Below are 20,510 nucleotides of genomic sequence, written 5' to 3'. Positions count from 1 at the left end.
GACCTTGGTGTGATATTGCCAGATGATCTGAAGGCAGCGAAGCAATGTGACAAGGTCATAGTTAAAGCCAGAAGACTGCTGGGCTACATAGAGAGAGAAATAACCAGTAAGAAAAATTGAGGTGATGATGCCCTTGTACAGGTCCTTGATGAGGCCTCACCTGGAGTACTGTGTTCAGCACTGGTGCCTGTATTTCAAAAAGGCTAAAAGACTTAGGAGGAGAGGCTGAATGATCTGATTATGTATACCCTGGAAGAAAGGAGGTGCAGGGGAGATAGGATACAGACCTTAAGATACCTGAAAGGTTTAATGATGCACAATCGTCAAACCTTTTCCCTTGGAAAGAAATCTATAGAACTAGGGGTCACGAAATGAAACTCCAGGGAGGATGACTCAGAATCAATGTCAGGAAATATTTCTTCCCAGAGAGGGTGGTGGATGCCTGGAATGCCCTTCCGGAGAAGGTGGTGAAGACGAAAACAGTGAAGGAATTCAAGGGGGCATGGGATAAACATAGGAGATCCCTAAACACTAGAGGCTGAAAATAAAGAAGAGTGCATAGGAGTAAATGGAGGTAACTTGCTGGTGTGGCAGTTACTACCCTTAACAAATAAGCCTTGATACTGTTAATGCAACTCCATCATTGCTCTCTGCTTCCACGGCCACAGTGAAGGGAAATTGGATTTCAACAGCATAAGAGGGCCCCGACTTTTACGGTCTGGGAAACCGATAAGCATGGGGATAACCTGCAGTGCAGCAGGTACTGGCATAAGTTTGCTGGGCAGACTGGGTGGGGTCATTTGGTCCTTTTCTGCTGTCATTTCTATGTTGCTTCTTTGCCTTTCAGTATAACTCCAGGTGTAGTTTTGTCCAATATAAATTACATTTTTTTAATGTGAGAATTTCTCATTTCATTTTGCATATTTTCTTTAGCAGAAAGTATAACTTCTAGAGACTGAGAGGGGGATCCCCGCTATGCTCACTTGCAAACAATTATGGCCCCACGGTACTTCGAGCGTTGTTGCCAGATTGGGTTATTTCTTTTCCAGTTCTGCAGGAAAAACCCATTGCAGCGGGTTGGGTTAGTTCTGGGTTGGCCACCCTAGAGGCAGACTGCGGGCAACCCTCGTTCATGTCGGCGCCTTTCTTCTTAGCGGCAGGGCAGAGCTGCCAGGAGTCGCGGAGTGATGACGTCGCAGCAGCCGCAGCGTAGCCAGGAGTCGCAGTGATGACTCATCTGCAGCAGCAGCCAATCAGAGGCTGTAGGTCGGCAGAAGGGGGCGGAGACTGCAGCCCGGAAGAAGGCGGAAGGGGAAGCCGCGTGCGGGGAGGCAGAGGGCGAGCTCTTTCCTTTTCCTGAGCAGGAATAAGCGATTGCAGGGAAGCTCAGCCCCGGAGCCGGGTAAGCGGTGCCTTTCCCTCCTCTTCTGTTCCCCGTGTCCCTGGGACATTTTCTAGCAAAGCAGCAGCTCGGAGTGTGAGGAGCCGCAGGCAGGGAGAGCAAAGCGGGCTCAGGGCTTTGCTTCGCCCTGAATTCAGGCCTCCTGAGGGGCTGCCCTGAGGAGTCCCAGCAATTTGGCTTTCAGAAAATTGAGCATAAAAATGTTAGGATTTAGGGGGCAAAGTTTTGTCAAGAGAAATCCCCACAGGACCAAGTGGTTTGAATAGGAGCTGAGTGAGGGGGCTGAGCCCCACCCCGGTGAGGAGAGGAGGGGGGAGTTAGCCCAGGAGAGGCTCCGCTCAAAGCTCCCTGTTTTACTTCCATACAGAGACCTGAGATTTCTCTTTAGTGTTATTAATTTGTAATTTTTATTACTTTTTTTAAGTTCCTTATTGGGTGAGGGAGGGTCTGTCTGTCCTTTCTATAAGGATCTGCAGCAGTCCAGCTTGTTTTGTTTCTCAGATTTTTTTATATTTTATTTAAAAACATTTGTAAATCACGTATGACAGAAAGCTCATTGCATAGCTGTTCTAGGGCATGTTGCCTTATTTCCAGTGTTACTATTCCTTGCTGTGTGAGTTTTGGATATTTGTGCTGTTTAGGTGTGATGGGTTTGATAGAAAGATACTGAGTGTGTGTTAGGCAGGATTTTGTGTTACTTCCCAAAGTGCTTGGTACTGGAGTGAGCTAATTCTCCAAATTCTCTTTTTCTCTCGTCCTCAGCGCACCCTGTCTCTGCTGACTATATCAAATAGAAAGGGAAAATCTCACTTCTTACGGAGGTTCCTGTCAGACCAGTGGATAGTTTTGTTGGTTCTGGGACTTCAGTGTTGGGATCCAGACCTGCCAGGGTACAGCGGTCACAGTCTGTAGCTCAGACACCTCGCCCGGAGCAGTACAGGAAGGTTATGAAGACAGCACTGGGAGTTCTGCCTTCTCCAGAGCCCGATCCCTCCTTGGTGAAGCCTCTGGCTGAGCCCTCAAGATCAGAAAATGTTACAAAGTTGGCTGTGTCCCCCTTCTCGGATGCACTGCAGCCCAAAACCTTGCACTCTCTGTGGATGATTCTGGTGCGTCTGGAAGCGACATTTAGCAGCAAGTTGGAAAGGATTCAAGGGGAAATCTCCTCATTGGAGCTGTGCTCAGTGACCCAGGAGAAGAAAATCTCTGCTCATGCTAAACGGCTGCAGGCGCTGGAGAACAAGGTGGGACATTTATTCCCAAATTCTTCTGCATCCCTTCAAGATAGTGTTTCACTCAGAAGGAAAACTTAGAAGTTAGAAAATGTTTCCAAAAGAAAAATATTTTAGGATTATCAACTTTCCCAAGAGATAATATTTCACCAGGGGAGATGACTAATTATTTAGGGGAGGTTTTGCAGATATCTAAGTAATCTCTTCCTCCAATTAACCACATTTCTTTTCTAATGAAAATTAAATGCATAAAGATCTTCTGTCTTTTGTTGCTGATCCACAAATTTCAAGGAAGTAGAAGTTGAATCCAAAAACTAATTTTCTAAACCTTGGTCATTTTTAGACTTCAGTTCTCAGCTAGGTCACCCTTACAGCCATCTCTCCCCCACTTCTTTCATCTCCCATTCCCATAGCACCCGCCACCCTCTATTCCTTTACTGAAATCACAGTGACAGAGGCTGCCCATCTTCTCTCCTCCTCCAAACTCACTACTTCAGGGGTGGCCAATTCAGTCCTCGAGAATCACAAACAAGCCAGGGTTTCAGGATATCCACAATGAATATGCATGGGATAGATTTGGGTGCTCTGCATCCGGTATATGCAGATCTATCTCATGCATATTCATTGTATATGTCCTGAACACCTGACCTGTTTGTGGCTCTCGAGGACCAGAGTTAGCCACCCTGCAGTACTTGCTCCTCTAACCCCATTGCCACCCAGCTCCTGAGCTGTTTCTGTCCCATCCTCAATCTGTCACTTTCCTCTGTTATTGTTCCTGCTCCTTTGTAACACGATGTGATCTCCCCACTCCTCAGAAACCCTCACTGGACTTAACCTGTCCTGCCAAATATCAGCCCATCTTCCTCCTCCCTTTCACTTCCAAACTATTTGAACTTCCCGTTCACCACCTCTACCTTGACTCTCTCATCTGAAGCCGTTCTCAGTCCTCTCCAGTCTGGTTTTCTTTCTTTACATTTCCCAGAAACAGCTCCTGCCAAAGTCTCCAATGATCTGTTCATTGCTAAACACAAAGGTCTTCACCCAGTCCTTACCCTCCTTTATCTATCTCCTGCTTTGACACTGTTAATCTTCATATCCTCCTCCTTGATGCTCTGTCCTAACTTGGTTCACTTCTTCCTTCTCTTATTGCACTTTTAATATCTTCTGATGGTTCCCTTTTCCCCTTAGTCTCCTAAACTTAACTAGGAACTCAATAAAACTAAGATGAAGGCAGCAGTCCAGCAGCAAGAGGTGGGCTTTCCAGTCTTTTGCATTGAGTGTCACATGTATGATTTTTTACCCACCGGTGAGAAATTGTATGTGTGCACTCGGTGCAAAGAGCTCCAGGCTTTCAGGGAACGAGTCCGATCTCTGAAGGCTAGAGTAGAAGACTTGGAGGAGCTGAGGCAGACAGAGAGATACATTGATGAGACCTTCAGGGACATAGTAGCCAAGTCCCAGATCCAGTCTGGCAGCCCCAGTGGTACCTTGGATCAGAAAGGTCTCCCAGTAGGAGAACATCACCCTGGTGTAGCAGGAAGTGATCCTGTAGCAAGGACCTGCTCTCCAGGTGATGTATTGTCCTCTCGCACTGAGGACAAGTCTCCCAGGGCTAATGCACAGGAGGGAAGGGTTAGGCCGGCCATCATAGTTGGTGATCCAATTATTAGAAATGTAGATAGCAGGGTGGCTGTTGGATGTGAGGATCGCCTGGTAACTTGCCTGCCTGGTGCGAAGGTGACAGACCTCATGCATCCCCTAGATAGGAATATAGATAGTGCTGGGGAGGAGCCGGCTGTCGTGGTACATGTGGGCACCAGCGACATAGGAAAATGTGGGAGAGAGGTTCCGGAAGCCAAATTTAGGATTTTAGGTAGGAAGCTGAAATCCAGAACCTCCAGGGTGGCATTCTCTGAAATGCTTCCTGTTCCACGTACAGGTCCCCAGCGGCAGGCAGAGCTCCAGAGTTTCAATGCGTGGATGAGATGATGGTGCAGGGAAGAGGGATTCAGTTTTGTAAGGAACTGGGGAAACCTTTGGGGAAAGGGGAGACTTTTCTGAAAGGATGGGATCCACCTTAACCAGAGTGGAACCAAGCTGCTGGCACTAACTTTCAAAAAGGAGATAGAGCAGCTTTTAAACTAGAACAAGGGGGAAAGCAGACAGTAACTCAGCAGTGCATGGTTCGGAGAAATGTATCGTTAAAGGATACTAATGAAACAGGAGAGTTAGGGCATCCGAACAGAGAGGTGCCATTAAAAGCAAACATAGTCCATGTGCCTATATGTAAAAAAACACCGAAGCTAATGATTTCCGAATTATCCCTAACAACTGAAAAACAGGTTAATACAAACAAAAAATACACTTTGAAATGTCTGTATGCCAATGCCAGAAGTCTAAGAAGTAAGATGGGAGAGTTAGAGTGTATAGCAGCAAAAGATTAGATTGACATAATTGGCATCACAGAGACTTGGTGGAAGGAGGATAACCAATGGGACAGTGCTATACCGGGGTACAAATTATATCGCAATGATAGGGAGGATCAACTTGGCGGGGGTGTGGCACTTTATATTTATTTATTTATTAGTTTTTATAGGCCGACATTCCTGTATAGCATACGCATCACACCGGTTTACATAGAACTAAACAGTCGCTAGGGGGTGATACAAGGAACACAAAGGTACAAGAAACTTAATAACTTTTCTAACCGAACAACTTGGCTACAATTCAACTAAGGGTACATTCAAATCAATTAATTACAGGGAATTAGGAACTGATGAATGCTCGGTGAAAAAAAAAAAGTTCCCTGTCTAAGCAAACAGGATTGAAGAGTACATAGGAAAAACATGTGCGATCCATTAATTTACAGCGTTAATTACAGAGTTAATTAGATAGGGGACTAGATGCAGATTCAGTAGTTAAGCACCAGGTCTGGAAGCCTGTGTAGGGTGGGATGGTCATGCTGGATGGCAGGGAGCCAAGAGACTTGGGGGAAAGTCCAAGAGAGAAGAGGGCGGACTAAATCGATAGTGTGACATGGCCTTGTCCGATAAGCGTCTTTGGCGGAGTATTATCTTCCCCGCATGTCCGGGAGGGTATAGAGTCCAACAGGATAAAGATCATACAAGAGACTAAATGCTCAGTAGAATCTATATGGGTAGAAATCCCATGTGTGTTGGATAAGAGTATAGTGATAGGAGTATACTACAGTCCACCTGGACAAAATGGTCAGACAGATGATGAAATGCTAAGAGAAATCACAGAAGCAAACCAATTTGGAAGTGTAAAATAATGGGAGATTTCAATTACCCCAATATTGACTGGGTAAATGTAACATCAGGACTTGCTAGAGACATAAAGTTCCTGGATGTAATAAATGACTGCTTTCCTAGCGTGTAGCAGATGGACTCAGGACCAATGGGTATAGTGTACTCGTGCTAGCAGTTGGAGATGGATCAGATTTCAATCTGACATCAGCACCTAGTACATATACCTCTGCAGGAAGTGCAGAAGCTCAGTATTTTCCGTCTCCAAAGCAGTTAGGAGCTATCTCAATTGAATTACTCAATTGAATTACAACAACCCAACAAAAAATAATGACACACAAAAATTCTTCAAATACCGTCCTCCATTTCAAACTGACCTTCTCCTTCAAGAGCTGGGACATCAACTAGCGAATCTAGATTTATCAAACATAAACAACGCTATCCAATCCTGGTCTCTAATCACTGAAAAAAACCACTAACAACATTAACCCAGAGAAAGTCAAACGACTAAAGAACAAAAAAGAAAATCAAAACCCTTGGTTCAACACCACTCTAAAAAACATGAAAACGGCCCTCAGGAAAATTGAAAAAGAATGGCTAAAAAGCAAACTGCCTGTATCTCAACAGAGATACCGCACACAACCAGCTGCCTACAAAAAATCAATCCAAAACACAAAACGTGACGACTACGGTAAAAAAATAATAAACTCCACCAACAAATCCAAATCTTTGTTCAACATAGTAAACAACCTCATTGCCGATAACTGCAACTCCAACGCAACCATAACCAAAAATTTAAGCCAAGATTTAGCTATCTTCTTTAAGGACAAAATCTCCAAAATAACTGATACCCTCAACACCACATCAAGCATTCAAACTAAAATATCAACAAACAGCATTTCTCCATGGCTTGACTTCAGACCTATTTCCAATATGGAAACAGAAAAAATGATGAGAAAAATCAACCCAGCGCGTCATGACTTGGACACCATACCCACCCGTGTACTAAAGGAAATTGCTCATCCAATAGCCCCGACAGTCGCAGCAATCATTAACAAATCACTTGAGGAAGGCGAGCTTCCTACCAAGCTAAAAATCGCTACAATCACACCTTTACTAAAGAAAAAAAACCTCAACCCAGAAGACCTAAACAATTACCGCCCAATCTCTAACCTACCCCTTTTTGCTAAATTGACGGAGAAGGCGGTCCTGAAACAACTTAACGAACACCTTCACAACAACAAAATACTTTATCCCACCCAATATGGATTTAGGAAAAACCACAGTACAGAAACCCTCCTACTCAACCTTTCTAACACCATACTAAGAGGATTCGACAACAAAAAAGGATACCTACTGATCTTCCTGGACCTCTCTGCAGCCTTTGACACAGTGGACCACAAAAAGCTTATTTCTAGCCTTGAATCCATTGGGCTCACGGGCAAAACTCTTAGTTGGTTTACATCTTTCCTTAAAAACAGGTATTTCAAAGTTTCCTACAACAACAAATCATCCAACGCTATCCCCCTCGAAACAGGAGTGCCACAAGGATCGGCACTATCACCCATACTATTCAATATCTACCTTATACCTTTATGCCATCTCCTATCAAGCCTAGGCATCACGTACTACATGTACGCTGATGACATACAAATCCTCATTCCAATTTCCTCCTCCATAGAAGATGCAATGTCAAGAGCAGCCTCACACCTTGATGCAATCCGAAACATGCTAATCAACCTAAAATTATGTTTAAATATGAGCAAAACTGAATGTATTCTACTCGTAAGAAAAAACTCTGGATCAAAAACCACTCCACCCTTCCAAATTGACAACATCCACATTCAACTTAAAGACAATGTAAAAGACCTAGGCATATGGTTAGACAATGAACTAAACTATAAAAAACACATTACTACAAGAACAAAAGAGGGCTTTCCTAAATTACAAGTAATAAAACACCTAAAACCGCTGCTTCACCCCCAATTTACTCGCCTCCCACATAGTCAACAATGCCACTACCCAACCTCATCTGGACTCCACCTCTCAGCCTCTCGACTCCAACCACCCGCAGTCCCATCCACACGGGCACACACACTAGAGGTATTTGAATCCACATCAGCCTTGGAAATTGAAACTACATTAAAAAAACTAAAGCCATCTGCTCACCCTCTGGACGCGATCCCAGTAAATCTGTTGATAGCTACTGCGAAAAACTTTGCTAAACCCTTCGCCCAGATCATCAATGCCTCCTTATCCCAAGGCCTCGTCCCGGACCCTCTAAAACTTGCCATCTTGAAACCTTTACTAAAAAAACCCAACCTTTCCACAGATAACCCAGCAAACTTTCGCCCCATTGCAAATCTCCCTATCATTGCGAAGATACTCGAAAGAATAGTCAACAAACAGCTCTCTGAATTCTTAGAAGAAAACAACATCCTCTCCCCAGCTCAACTTGGTTTCCACAAATCTCGAAACACAGAATCTCTCCTATCTCTTTCAGACAACATTCTCATGAACCTGGGACATAAACAGCCCTGCCTGCTCATTCTTCTGGATTTAACCGCTGCATTTGACACAGTTAACCACGATTGTCTCATTGACAGACTAACCGAAATCGGCATCAAAAACACAGCCTTAAACTGGTTTAAATCCTTTCTCCAGAACAGGTATTACAGAGTCAAGATCAATAGCAAAGAATCTTCTCCTTTCAGTTCCACCCTCGGAGTCCCTCAAGGATCGTCGTTATCACCAACTTTATTCAACATCTATCTACTCCCGCTTTGTAAACTCCTCTCTGAGCTCAAGTTAACACATTACGTGTATGCAGACAACGTACAAATCCTCCTACCAATAACCGAATTTCTGGACAGCACTATTCACCATTGGAACACCTACCTCGGCGCCATTAACAACCTCCTTTCAAATCTCAACCTGATACTCAACACCAATAAAACCGAATTCCTTCTAATCACACAAGACGGTAATCTTCCACTAAACAACCCTCTCTCCACAGTGCTTCCTTCCATCTCTCCCAAAGTCAGAAACCTTTATGTAGTCATGGACAATCAACTTAGCTACACAGGCTTCATAAACAACACAATAAAGGAGTGCTACTTCAAACTTCAAGTTTTAAAAAGACTAAGACCCCTCCTACATTTTCAAGACTTCAGATCTGTCTTGCAAGCGATTTATATTTTCAAAACTCGACTATTGTAATTTGCTTCTCTACGGCCTTCCTGACAACTCCATTAAACCTCTCCAGTTACTGCAGAATGAAACTGCAAGGATTCTTACAAAGTCAAACAAAAGGGACCACATAACACCCATCCTTAAAAAGCTCCACTGGCTCCCAGTCAAATTCAGAATCCTCTACAAGCTTTTATCAATCACCCATAAAGCCATTCTCAGCATCGCCCCGCTGGACCTTTCGACCCCCCCCCCCCCCCCCCCCCCCCCCCCCCCCCTGCAATTTCATACCTCCACCTGCCCTCTTAGATTAGCGCAAAGAGGCACTCTCAGAGCACCTACAATCAAAACCTCCCTAGGTAGAAGAGCTCTTTCTGCCGCAGGCCCCAAAGAGTGGAATTTGCTTCCTCCCGACCTTAGACAGGAACAATGCCCCATTACTTTTAAGAAGAGACTTAAGACGCTACTGTTCAGACAAGCTTTCCCATAACCACTTGTCCTGGCCGCCTCCTCCACGGACTCACCTCACAAGCAGAGATCCTTTAGCACATGCTTTTCCGCTGCCTAATCTATCTAGTCTGGACATTTGACTCTCATTAAACCTCTGTCACCCGAATAAGACAACTCTTTTCTCTGTTTTGCTCTTAACAGTTCGATTTGTCAATTTTTCCCCCTGTTTTAAGTTGCATCCAAGTTTTCTCCTCCTGTTCTATGTAAGACAGTTACTTTTTGTCACCGTATGTTGAATGCTGCAATGTAAACCGGAGTGATAATTAACTCTGTTATTTGAACTTCGGTATAGAAAAGTTATAAATAAATAAATAAATGATTTCAAAACCGTCCTACAAGCCCTCATCTTTACCAATTTGGACTATTGCAACTCTCTCCTGATTGGTTTACCTAAAACATCCTTAAAACCTTTGCAGTTAATGCAGAATGCTGCTGCCAGAGTCCTGACGAGTAAAAGAAAATCTGACCACATAACCCCCGTCCTCAACAATTTACAGTGGCTACCGATAGAGAAAAGAATAGAATTCAAAGTTCTCACAATTCTTCATAAAGCAATTTATAAAGCAGACTACTCAGCCCTGGATAACTTCATACATATTCATAGATCACCTCACACGACAAGAACAAGAAGTAAACTCCAACTAGTGATTCATTCACTTCCACATGCCAAACTGTCCTCCACAAGAAACAGAGCCATTTCCATCATTGGCCCGAAGTTATGGAATTCGTTACCTCATCACTTGACCGCTCAAGAAAACATACAATCTTTTAAAAAAGATCTTAAAGCCTGGCTACTCAGCCAAACTCTCACAGACAGCAATCTCAAAGATTATAAAGGATAAATCCACAGATCTCACCCTCTGTGTGTCCCTCCAACCAACATACAATCTCCCACCTATGACTAACTTTGTTTCTGACTCCCAGAATCCTTCCCTTTTTGTTCTATAGCAAATGTCCCCTACATGATTTGAACTATTGTATTTCTTGATATGTTTATGCTAATGTTCTATACCAGTTTTTACAGTTTTTGCTGTTAAATTACTTTAAATGTATCAGGTTGTTGTAATTGTAAACTGGAGTGAAGGCAACTCTGCTATACCTCGGTATATAAAATATGCTAAATAAATAAATAAATCTAAGGAAATCGAAATTATCAGGTAAGTAATTTCTCCAATAATAATGCTTGAAGAACAATTCTAAATTCGTCATGATTCAACAGAGGCTTTAGGCGTCTAAGAATTAACAGTTTATGGTACCCTTCTTGTATCTTTATGGAAAGGTGCTTTTTTAGAGTGAGTTCTCTACGTAGAGTGAGTACGCCTACGTCTCTAACTTTGTTCCCTAAGGTAATAGTGACATTTTCCATATTGAAAACTTTGTGTTGGTTGGATGGAGTCTATTTACGTTCTAACAGCATGAGTTCAGTTTTTTCAAAATTGAGACTTGAGTTTCATTTGTGTTAACAGTTGTCATACAATATTTAGATAAATATTGGTAATTTTAAGGTTTTTTTCGATGGAGTCATTTATTGGTATAATGATTTGAATATCGTCTGCATAGATATAATAATTGAGCTGTGGACACGAAAGCAGTTGACAAAGAGGTAACATGTATACATTGAACAAAGTAGCCGATAGGGAGGATCCCTGGGGTACTCCTGTTTCAAGTGGATACATTTTAGTATATATATTATTAATGAAAACCTGATATGATCTATTACTTAGGAGGAGAACCATTTTAATGTTTTATCTTTAAGACCAATTTCTGAGGGTCTATTTAGCAAGATGTTGTGATTAACTGTGTCATAAGCTGCTGACAGGTCAAGAAGAATTAATAGATAGTTTTGTCCCTGATCAAAACCTTTTAGGATTGTATCAGATAAAGATAAAAGGAGAGTTTCAGTACTGAAATTTTTACGAAATCCGAACTGTCGGGTATAAGATGTCATTAGTTTCTATATGTTCCATGAATTGTTTTAGTACCACTTTTTCAATTACTTTAGCAATAAATGAAAGATTGGAAATTGGCCGCTAAACATTCAGGACCATTGAGTCCAGATTACTCTTTTTGAGAATAGGTTTAATGATAGCCTGTTTAAATTGGTCTGGCAAGATACCTTCATGCAGAGATGTATTAGTTGTATCAGCTATATAAGAGGCTATTAGCGTAGATATTTGTTTTAGAACCAAAATGGAAATTAAATCATTTGGGAGGTTAGCAGGATTAAGTTTGTTGTCTAACATTTCATTTTCATTTGAAGAAACTTCCTCAAAGCTGGACCAGACTGTATCTTTCGGTGTTAATTTGATTTCCTGAGTAGGTGTGTTATCGAGTTCAGTCTTTGTTTTATCTATTTTACTTTTAAAGAATATCGCCAGTTGTTGGCTAAGCTCTTTATTTTTCATATTAGTTGCAACTGAGGGATCATTTGTTAGCTGCTTAACAATCTGGAAAAGTGTTTTTGGATTATTTGCATAGCTAATAATTTTATTGCTGTAAATCTTTTTTTTGTTCTGTTAATTAGGATTTTGTAAAAAGCTAAATGTTTTCTATAGGATGTTAATGATTCTAGTGTTTTTTTTTCTTTCGCCAGATTCTTTCTTTTTTACATAAACCGAATTTAGCTTCTTTTAACTCTTTGTTAAACCATGGATTAGATTTTATTATTTTATTTGAAATAACCTTAGTTTTCTCGGGGTTAATTTTATTTGCGGTTTCAGTAGTAATTTCGTTCCATTCAGCAAGGGCATTATTACAGTCTAAGTTATTGATTCTAACTAGTTGGTTCTCTAATTCTTTCTGTAATTCGTCTATTATAAATGGGGGATGAAAGGAGAGTGTGTTTTTCCTCCCTAGTTTCATTCTTAATTTTATTCTCAAATATAACATCTGCTTGTAATAATGAGTGGTCAGACCAAGGGACCTGTTGGCATTTTATCGTGGAATTATACAAAGAGGCTTGATTTGTAAAGATCATATCTAACATATGACCCGCTTTGTGAGTAGGTTGATTTATCAGAAGAGAGAAACCAAATGCATTCATTGCATCTATTAGAATTTGACAGGTTGTTGAGAGTGGAGTAACATTCATATGTTTATTAATTCTGTTAATATTGGCTCCTAGAAGGAGGAGTTAGCAACCTGATGTGAATTCTGCTAACATAGGCTCCTAAGAAGGAGGAGTTAACAATCTGTAGATATATCAGGTATGGAGTTGGCAGTCTGTAGATATGATATAGTAGATGGTGGATCCCTGGGCTGGTGGCAGATGACCACGCCCCCAGGAGAGTATCCCCAAAACATTCAACCATTAACAATACCATTTGTACATAGTATTTAATTAATTTAATTTGTATTTTGTCTAACCAGTTATTCTTTGCTATCTCTTCCTTCTTCTCCAAGTTCTGTGACCCTTGTTAATTGTAACTGTTTCCTTCGATCACCACAGTTTTAGTTTGATGTATTTAATGCACCCCGTTTCATGTAAACCAGCAAGATATGTCCTCATGATTGCCGGTATATAAAAACCTTAAATAAAATAAAATAAATAAATAAATCCTGAGAGGGACCACCAGCTAGGCTTGAGTATGGAGACAGACACACATTAGTTCTTTTATTAAACAGGTTTTAGAAATCACCAGAGGTGGCAGTAGTGAGCTGATATGTCCGGCAGGGCTGTAGTCCCTCAGGCACTGGAACCGCGATCCAGGATGGCTGAGCTGTTGAGAAACTGTAGAAAGTGAGTAGGCAGAGTAGACAGCATTCATGAACAGAACTAGATGACAAAAACTCACATAAGGTCTCAAGGAGTCTCAGGAGCTGGAAAGGTTTAGGCCCTCGAGGAGCGAGTACCTGGTTCCAGGGAAAGCTCTGAGAGAGCGATGGTAACTCACACTTGTTTGTAGCAGCGATAGCTTCCAGGCAGTAGAGAATCTTCAGAGTGTCCAGGAACATGGGTCCTCGAGGAGCGAGTACTGGTTCCTGTCTGTAATCTGAAAGTAAAGAAAAGAGCGAGGCCCCTGAGGAGCGGGTACCTCTGGTAAGTCCGAGGAGGCAGAGTAGCTTGGGTAACGTAGCCGAAGCAATCCCCATCCCTTGCTAACTCGATTAAATAGCGAAGTAGAGACCTTTAAATATTGGAAACGGATGAAGTCATCTCAGGGGGACGCCCCTGAGGTTCGCGCCCTTGCTGGTACTTCAGTCAGAGCGCGCACGCCCTAGGTCATCGGGCAACATGGCAGATCTACAGCGTCCGGCTGGTCCGGGAACGCCGGAGGAAGACGGCATGAAGACGCTGCGGCAGCCAGCGTCCATCAGACCCGGAGGGAGTCGCCAAGTGGTAAGGTGGGCGGAGTGGAGACGTCTGGCAGCGACGGTCGCAACAATATGTACATTAAAATCACCTAAAATGATCACTACTTTTTTTTTTGTTTAACTTGGTAGTAAAAAATTAAATTAACGGAGATAAGGGGAATGGAACAGCTCCCCTATGAGGAAAGACTAAAGAGGTTAGGACTTTTCAGCTTGGAGAAGAGACCACTGAGGGGGGATATGATAGAGGTGTTTAAAATCATGAGAGGTCTAGAACGGGTAGATGTACCGAACGCAACACACCACACCCCCTACACAGGCATCTCGCCCCCCTCTCATCCCTCCCTGACACTACCTTCCTCCCACCTATCCCTCTCCTCCCTCCCTTCCTCCCTCCTCTCAACCCTCCCTTCTATCCCTTAATCCTAAATTATTTTTATCAACAAGTCATTTATGTACATATGTTATATACTATAATCTATTGTTCCATGTATTTCTGTTATTTCTGTTTTAATTGTTATATTTATTACCATGTTATAATGTAAAATAGGGCTGATATCACCCTATTCTTTTAGTTATCTGGAAACCGATGTGATATCTCGATTGAATGTCGGTATATAAAATAAATAAATAAATGTGAATCTGTTATTTACTCTTTCGGATACTAGAAGGACTAGGGGGCACTCCATGAAGTTAGCATGGGGCACATTTAAAACTAATCGGAGAAAGTTCTTTTTCACTCAACGCACAATTAAACTCTGGAATTTGTTGCCAGAGGATGTGGTTAGTGCAGTTAGTATAGCTGGGTTTAAAAAAGGATTGGATAAGTTCTTGGAGGAGAAGTCCATTACCTGCTATCAAGTTCACTTAGAGAATAGCCACTGCCATTAGCAATGGTTACATGGAATAGACTTAGTTTTTGGGTACTTGCCAGGTTCTTGTGGCCTGGATTGGCCACTGTTGGAAACAGGATGCTGGGCTTGATGGACCCTTGGTCTGACCCAGTATGGCAGGTTCTTATGTTCTTAAATGTTGTGATCCAAAAGCCCTGGTGGGCAATATAACAGGTAAATCTGGAATTTTGGGGAATCAAAAAGTGCTACTTCATATTGCAGGGGAAGGCCTACCAGTACTGTCTTAAATAAAAAAGATTGTTTGATAATAAGCAAAATTCCTCCCCCTCTTTTTTTCTTTTCTAGGAACGGAAAATATATCATACTTATTGTCCGCTAATTGGTTAATGATGACATTGTCCGTAGATTTTAACCAGGATTCGGTTATAGTGAAAAAGTCCAGCTTATGGTCCGTCAATAAATCAGAGATAATTACAGATATTTTTGTAAGTGCTCGAATATTAATTAGAAAAAATGAAAGAACAAGGTAGTCCGTTAAAGTAGATTTTAGTGAGACAGGAACAAGGTTGATAGAGGAAACTTTTCTTACTGTGTTTGGATGTGAAGATCTCATTGTTCTTGAATATCGGGTGCTGGAGTAAGTCCCATTGTAGAGGCACACGGGAATAGGAAATATTTCATTAAACAACATGATTCAAGGAGGCGAGTTTTTAAACTAGCTATGCCCAGGCATTCGGCAAAGCGAGGCAGTAAGTAGGGAATCGGAAGGTGGTGGTGGAGGAGGAAGGGAGAGAGAAGAGAAGAAAGGCAGGGAGGAGCTGCAGAGTGAGTGCATTTGTAGGGGAGAGAGAAAAGCTTGAGCTGTAGGTGGAAGTGGACAGAGAGCCAATGTAGCGACCTGAGAAGATCACAGCGAGGTTAAAGAAAGAGAAGTAATGCAGCTGAATGTGGAAGAGATTGCAGGGGAGAAAAACGATTCAGCGGGAGGCCAGCAAAGAGCGAGTTACAGAAGTCTAAGCAGGAGGAGATAAGAGAGGGAGGAGGGTTTTGGTGGCAGGCTCGAGGAGGAAGGGAGAGATTTAAGCAGAGTTATAGAGGAGGAACGGACTCACTTTAGCAGTGTTTTGGATGTACAGAGGGAAGGAACGGCATCAAAGATGCCCCAAGGTTAGGGGCTGAGCAGTCAGGAGGATGAGAGCACAGTGACTTGATATTCTGGGTCTCTGGGATTAGATAATCTTTTCATGGTTAAACTTGCAAACCCAGAGATCCAGAAAGGAAACCGACTCCAGGGGAACAAGTCTGGCAGTTCCTGGGGATGAGGGGTCCTGGCGTCCTCTCTTCCATGATAAAATGTTAAGAGGTTAAAGCCAACTGAACCCCTCCACGTGTCCCTGAGTGTTTCTGGTTTGTGTTTCAGGTGCTGGTGACGTTTGAGGACATCGCTGTCTCTTTCTCCCAGGAGGAAGGGGGTTGTTTAGATGAAGGACAGAAGGAGCCTGACAGGGATGTGAAGGAGAATTATGAGTCCCTGAGCTGTCTAGGTAAGGATTGCATTATCTCTATTTCTAGTAGATGCAGGGGATGTTTTACTAAATGGGTCAACTCTACATCAGAGATGTGCAGGCCTGGATTTACCAATACGTGCACTAGGCCTCTCCTCTCTCCCTCTCTCCTCTCGCTCTCTCGCTCTCTCCCTTCCCCAGGCCTGCTCCTCACTCTCTCCCTCTATCCCTTCCCCAGGCCTGCTCCTCGCTCTCTCCCTCTATCCCTTCCCCAGGCCTGCTCCTCACTCTCTCCCTTCCCCAGGCCTGCTCCTCTCATCTCTTTTTTATCCCCATCCCTGAGATCTCCTCTCTGTGCTGATACGCGAGATCATTTTTCCTCAATAAAAATAAAATACATTTTTACAGACACAAGCAAGGTTGGAAAATTACTTTATTTACATAATATAAGAGAGAAGATGGAAATGTTAAGGATGTGAGAGATTTTTAACTGACCTGTGCTTTAGATGTAGATGTGCTATTGTATGTATATGAAATGTGGTTTATTATTTTTATTTTAATTTGTTATTCCCTGTACGTACCAGGATCAGTCCAGACGGTGGGTTATGTCCCCCGTCCAGCAGATGGAGTCAGAACAAACTTCGAGGGTACGTAACCATATATACCAGTACCCCCTCTGCAGGAGTTCAGTATCTTCTGACTCCAGCAGATGCGAGTAGGGGAATCAGTGCTTCCCCAGTCTGGCAGGGAATTATTTTCTTCTGCTTCTTTTTCTCTAGTTTCTATCTAACAATTTGGATTAAGTTTTAAAACAAACAAAAAAAAAAAGCTAATTCAATTTTTGGGGAGGCGTGGCTTCCTACTCTGCCTCTCTCTTTTCTATCTGTCTCCCGCGACCTTGTTTCTCTCTGGCCGGGGGTAAGTTACAGAGTGTTTTGTTCCTTTGTAAGTTTTCCTTTTTCAGCGGCTTCAGCTCCGGTGCCTCGTGGAAGCCGGTGGGGCCGGCCTCTCTGCGATATTTTCGCCCGCGGCCCGATTCGAGCTCCTCGAGGGCTGCTGTGGCAGGGAGGGGGAACTCCCTGAGCGGGTAGCGTCGGCCGAGCAGGCCCCTCCCCCCGCGGCACCTAGTCCATCGTTGGGACAGCGGGTTGCGCAGGCCGACGGGGCCCCCCGCGGCAGCTCCTTTTTCTTTTTGGGCGCCCCCCCCCTCCCCCGAGGCTTTCTTTCTCTTCCCCGGCGGTTCCGATGCCGCGGCCGTCGCGCTGCTCAACCTGCGGCGAGCCGGGGAAGGCACCTCGCAGTCCCTCAGCGATTTTTCATTTATTTCAGCTCTGCCCGGGCGTCGCGGGCCGGCCAGTTCGCCATTTTTGGCAGGAACGGCAGCCATTTTAAATTGTCAGCGCGCTGATGAAGCTCATGCAGCGCAGGAGGAAAATGATTTTAATGAGGTCTCTCCACCGATTTTGTCCCCGGAGCAAGGCTCACAGGCCCCGGGGCCATCGGATTTCTCTTCCTCCGGGGCCCCCCCGAGCAGGCCAGGATTTTCCCCGGAGTTTATTTTGTTAATGCATACAGCCTATTTGCAGAGTTTGGAAGCTCCCGGGGTGGTGCACGCGGGACCCACCACCGCCAAAGTTCCTCCACTCTCACCTACACCACAGGCCCCCCCTGACATGGTAGGATCGGGTTCGGGCGCGGGGGCCTCCCAAGTCCCCACCCGGGTTCGCTTGGCCCCAGGAGCGGTGGGTGCGACTTCAGCCCTGGGGGGGGATGTCCCGGAGACCCCAGATGCAGGGCAGCCGGACGTCCCGCCGGAGGGGGATGACCCGCATGCGCTCCGCATCTTTCAGAGGGAAGAGCTAGATGACCTCATACCACAGATCCTCCTTGAGTTGGATCTGGACCCACCGCCGGACCCGCCAGCTCCAGTGACCCCAGCCGTCGTCACCTCCTCCAAGAAGGGGGACCCGGTCTTGGCTGCGCTTCGGCCGAGGTCTCGGGCTTTTCCCATCCATGATTCTTTTCTACAGCTCCTGATCAGGGAATGGGATACCCCGGAGGCTTCCCTGAAGGTCATTCGAGCCATGGAGAAGTTGTATCCTCTCCCTGAAGATTTCCTGGAGCTCATCAAGGTTCCAAAGGTGGACTCCGCGGTGTCGGCAGTTACAAAGAGGACGACTATTCCGGTGATGGGCGGAGCGGCTTTGCGAGATACTCAGGACCGCAAGTTGGAAGTCTTTCTCAAACGGGTCTTTGAGGTTTCCGCCCTGGGAATGCGGGCGGTTATGTGCAGTTCGCTCGCCCAGCGGGCTAGTCTTCGCTGGGTGCAACAGCTTCTCACGTCTCAGGACCTCCCGCTTCTTCGGAACCGGGAGGTCAGGGTCCTCTCGGACAACGCCACCACCGTAGCCTACATCAATTGGCAGGGAGGTACACGGAGCTCGCACGTCTCGATCGAGTCGGGGCTTCTGATGCAGTGGGCAGAGCGGCATCTCATCCGTCTTGCGGCCTCGCACATTGCCGGAGTGGACAACGTTCAGGCGGATTTCTTGAGTCGTCAACAGCTGGATCCCAGAGAGTGGTCCCTCTCCGACGAGGCGATGCAACTTCTCGTTCGCCGGTGGGGGGTCCCCCACTTGGACCTGATGGCGACTGCTCTCAACGCCAAGGCCCCCCGCTTCTTCAGTCGCAGAAGAGAGCGCGGCGCAGAAGGAGTGGATGCCCAGGTCCTTCCGTGGCCTCCACATCTCCTGCTCTACGTCTTTCCACCATGGCCCCTGGTGGGCAGAATTCTTCGCAGAATAGAAAGCCATCAGGGTACCGTGATCTTCGTCGCCCCGGAGTGGCCCTGACGACCCTGGTTTGCGGACCTGCTACAGCTGGTGATAGACGGGCCAATAAGACTAGGACATCTTCCCTGTCTCCTCCATCAGGGCCCGGTATTTTTCGAACAGGCAGAACTCTTCTGTCTTGCGGCTTGGTTTTTGAGCGGCGTCGCCTCCGGCGCCGGGGCTACCTGGAGGTGGTAGTCTCCACGCTGCTGCGGGCACAGAAGACTTCGACATCGGTGGCCTAGGTTCGAGTTTGGAAGGTCTTCGAGATGTGGTGCACCAACCAGGGCACGAGGCCCACGCGGGCTTCGGTGTCCCAGATTCTACAGTTTCTCCAGGATGGGGTGGATAAAGGACTCGCCTATAATTCGTTATGAGTTCAGGTGGCCGCCCTGGGCTCGCTATTGCAGTATGGTGGCTCTCTCCTACTTCAGCCGGACATCGCACATTTCCTCAAGGGTGTCAAGCAAATGCGTCCTCCGTTGCGGGATCCATGTCCCTCCTGGAGTCTTAATCTCGTGCTTCGCACCTTGTCAGGACCACCCTTCGAACCGCTATGCAGCGCAACGATTAAGGATCTCACTCTTAAGGCTGTCTTTCTCGTGGCCATCTGTTCTGCTCGGCGCATTTTGGAACTTCAAGCTTTGTCGTGCAGAGAGCCTTATCTTCGGTTCACGGATTCGGGGGTTTCCCTCCGCACCGTCCCATCCTTTCTCCCAAAGGTGGTGTCGTCTTTCCATTTGAACCAGACGGTGGAACTTCCGTCCTTCGCTTCCTCCGAGCCGAAGACCCTCCGGCTTTTGGATGTCAAGCGCAAGTTGCTTCACTATCTGGAGGCTACTAAAGATTTCAGGATTTCTGACCATCTGTTCGTACTTTGGTCCGGTCCCAGGAAGGGTTCCCAGGCCTCGAAGACTATGATTGCTAGGTGGTTAAAGGACGGTATTGCCGCTTCTTACATTGGAGCGGGACGGACTCCTCCTCGCGGCATCATAGCGCATTCTACGCGCTCTCAGGCAGCCTCCTGGGCAGAGGCCCGCTCTGTTTCCTCCCAGAAGATTTGTCGTGCAGCAACCTGGAAATCACTGCACACGTTCTCGAGACACTATCGCCTGCATCTCGCCTCTTCAGAGTCTGGACATTTTGGCGAGCAGGTTCTCCGAGCAGGCCTCGCAGGACCCCACCCGATTTAGGGAGGCTTGGGTACATCCCACCATCTGGACTGATCCTGGTACGTACAGGGAAAAGAAAATTATTCCTTACCTGCTAATTTTCGTTCCTGTAGTACCATGGATCAGTCCAGACGCCCACCGCTTTTGGGTTCTTAGTCCTGCTCCGCTCTGCTCTACCGCTCTATAGTAGTCTTCTGTGTCTCGCAGTTCTCTTTTCTTTTTCTAATTTCACAACTCC

At 45.2% G+C, this 20,510-nt stretch overlaps 1 protein-coding gene across 1 annotated transcript in view; it reads left to right on the top strand.

Annotated features, from left to right (window-relative positions):
* Positions 1-1,272: 1,272 nt before the first annotated feature.
* LOC115086114 (oocyte zinc finger protein XlCOF6-like) overlaps positions 1,273-20,510 on the top strand; it is a 35,680-nt gene continuing 16,442 nt past the window's right edge. The window contains exons 1-3 of the mRNA XM_029592635.1: positions 1,273-1,402; positions 2,165-2,646; positions 16,185-16,308. Of these exons, the coding sequence (XP_029448495.1) occupies positions 2,350-2,646; positions 16,185-16,308 (421 nt within the window). The 5' untranslated portion in view covers positions 1,273-1,402; positions 2,165-2,349. The remainder of the gene's footprint in view (positions 1,403-2,164; positions 2,647-16,184; positions 16,309-20,510) is intronic.

The sequence above is a fragment of the Rhinatrema bivittatum genome, chromosome 2 (genome assembly GCF_901001135.1).
Source record: "Rhinatrema bivittatum chromosome 2, aRhiBiv1.1, whole genome shotgun sequence".
In the NCBI taxonomy this organism is placed as follows: Eukaryota; Metazoa; Chordata; class Amphibia; order Gymnophiona; family Rhinatrematidae; genus Rhinatrema; species Rhinatrema bivittatum.
This window is presented reverse-complemented; position numbering and strand designations above follow the sequence as displayed.